This window comes from Macadamia integrifolia, chromosome 7, assembly GCF_013358625.1.
Source record: "Macadamia integrifolia cultivar HAES 741 chromosome 7, SCU_Mint_v3, whole genome shotgun sequence".
Lineage (NCBI taxonomy): Eukaryota > Viridiplantae > Streptophyta > Magnoliopsida > Proteales > Proteaceae > Macadamia > Macadamia integrifolia.
Window position 1 is genome coordinate 17949727 of NC_056563.1, and position 1981 is coordinate 17951707.

General features: G+C 43.1%; 1 protein-coding gene across 1 annotated transcript; it reads right to left on the reverse strand.

The window, feature by feature from the left end:
- Window positions 1-214: 214 nt before the first annotated feature.
- Window positions 215-1659, reverse strand: LOC122083557 (cyclin-dependent kinase inhibitor 1-like). Its single transcript, XM_042651409.1, has 4 exons — window positions 1122-1659; window positions 919-977; window positions 536-718; window positions 215-435 (listed from the first exon to the last, which is right to left on the reverse strand). Exons 1-4 carry the CDS (start codon window positions 1509-1511, stop codon window positions 366-368), a joined length of 702 nt encoding a protein of 233 aa, XP_042507343.1. The 5' UTR covers window positions 1512-1659; the 3' UTR covers window positions 215-365.
- Between the last annotated feature and the right edge of the window lie 322 nt (window positions 1660-1981).

The window sequence follows — 1981 nt, forward strand, 5'->3', positions numbered from 1 at the left end:
GAAGAGACATAAAATTTAGGGCTTAAAAATGATGATATTTATTCGGCGTCTCTTCCCCCAACAGAGAATTGCAGAACAGCAGAAGCTTCTCCATATGTCGTACAGACAACGGAGCTTCTCTTACAGTGAAGAGAGAGAGAGAGAGAGAGGGATGAGAAGGAAGGATAACTGCTACTGCTGTACAAAGAGAGAGAGAGAGAGAGAGAGAGAGAGAGAAACGAAGAAAAATAAAATTTATTACTAATAATATATGAAATAGAAAAAAGCCCTTACAAATATTACTTCCAACTAAAAAAAACCTTTAATTGTTCTTCTCTTGTTGTTGCCAAATACTTTTTCTTCTCTTTTTTTTCTTCTTTTTCTGTTCATGGTTTTACTCGAACCCACTCGTAACGACCCTCCAATGGAACGTCCTTCATGATATCGAAATTGTACCTGCAAGAAATTAGGGTTTTGGTTTCAGCTAAAAGTGAGAGCTTCCTAAACTGAAACTTCACCCCCCCCCCAACACCATTCGTGGTTTTCGTGAACTTACTTGTCAGCAAAACGCTTCTGCTCCTTCTTCTCTGCGGCTGAGAAGAACTCATCAAGCTCTGTCTCAGTTGGCATTCTCACATCCGTCGATCTGTAGCGAGAATTCGCCACAGCTGATGGCCTCGCTGTGGACTCCAGATCTCCTGATTCTGCACGAAGTTCACTTGATGGAGTCGTTTCTCTACTGCAAACGTTGAAAATTGGCAGCAATAGAAAGCCAAATAAATAAGAATCAGAGCCGGAGGAGATGAAGAAAACGGCAAAAACAAATAATAGACCGTTATGAGTTACGACACTTTCAATTCGACATTAATTGAAGAAACTGATCATGAACTAATTCAAAATTTGAAATCAAATTAAAAACAAGAAATTAATTTATTAAACCTTTGTCGGCAGTCGGAATACTTCGTCAGGTTCTCAATATGGAAGCACTCATCCTCATCCTGTGAAATGAATTCAAAATCCAAAACAATTAAAAAAACAATCAAGCTAGCAATTAACTAAACAAGAAAACGGAAATTCGTGGAATGTTGGAACAGGAAAGTAAATGAAACTAGAATAAATTCCATTGGAGTTTCAAATTTCACCTCTAGATCTACGGATCTCAAGCTCTCCTTCACAAGCTCGGTGGATCCGTTGCTCGAGCACTGAGACACCTGGACATGATCAGAGTTAGGGCTTGAGCATCGTTCTTCAGTGATAACTTGATCGGAATTCTCCGAATTCGCCGGTGAAACCGACCTCTCCGGTGTGATCACGGGGAGAGGACTGCTTAGCTGAACACAAGAGGGAGAGAATTGTAATTCTGCAGAAACGACCTTCCTTCTCTTCGTTGCGCCTGTGCTTGTTGCAGTCCCTTCTGTGCCTTCTGCCTCCATGGCTAGACTACTACTTCTAGCTCTCGTAGTCACACCAACCTGCGCCACCTCCATCACTGTCTCACCAATCCCTTTGCATTTCCTCATATACTTCCCCATTTCTGTAGAAATCTCCAGCTCTCTTTCTTCGATCACAGCTTCCTCTGCGTGAATGTGTGTGAGCGTGTGTGTGGTTCTTCCATCGAGAGAGACTGAGAGGCGTGAGAAAGGCTTTTTCAATTTCCTCTCTTTTATGTTCAGCGAAGAGAGAGAGAAGAGAGAGAGAGAAGGGAGGGGGACATGAGAAAAGGCAAGTGGTGCAGACTCCTGATTCCGTAACGGTGACGGAGAACGGAAACGGGTATTATGACGGCGCCGTTACAAGGATGAGGCTGTTGAGGATTTGGCGGATCCTTTTAGCTAATAAGAGACTTCCACGTGGAACTCTGAAAGTATATTGTAACCGTTTTTAGCCGGTGGGAACCAGATATGACCGGATATTGCAGGTGGTTGGTTAGGTTGTTAGAGGGGGTCCGTGCGGGGTAAGTTGCAACGGAGTACAGGGCACGACGTGCAGTTAGGTTTGTTAT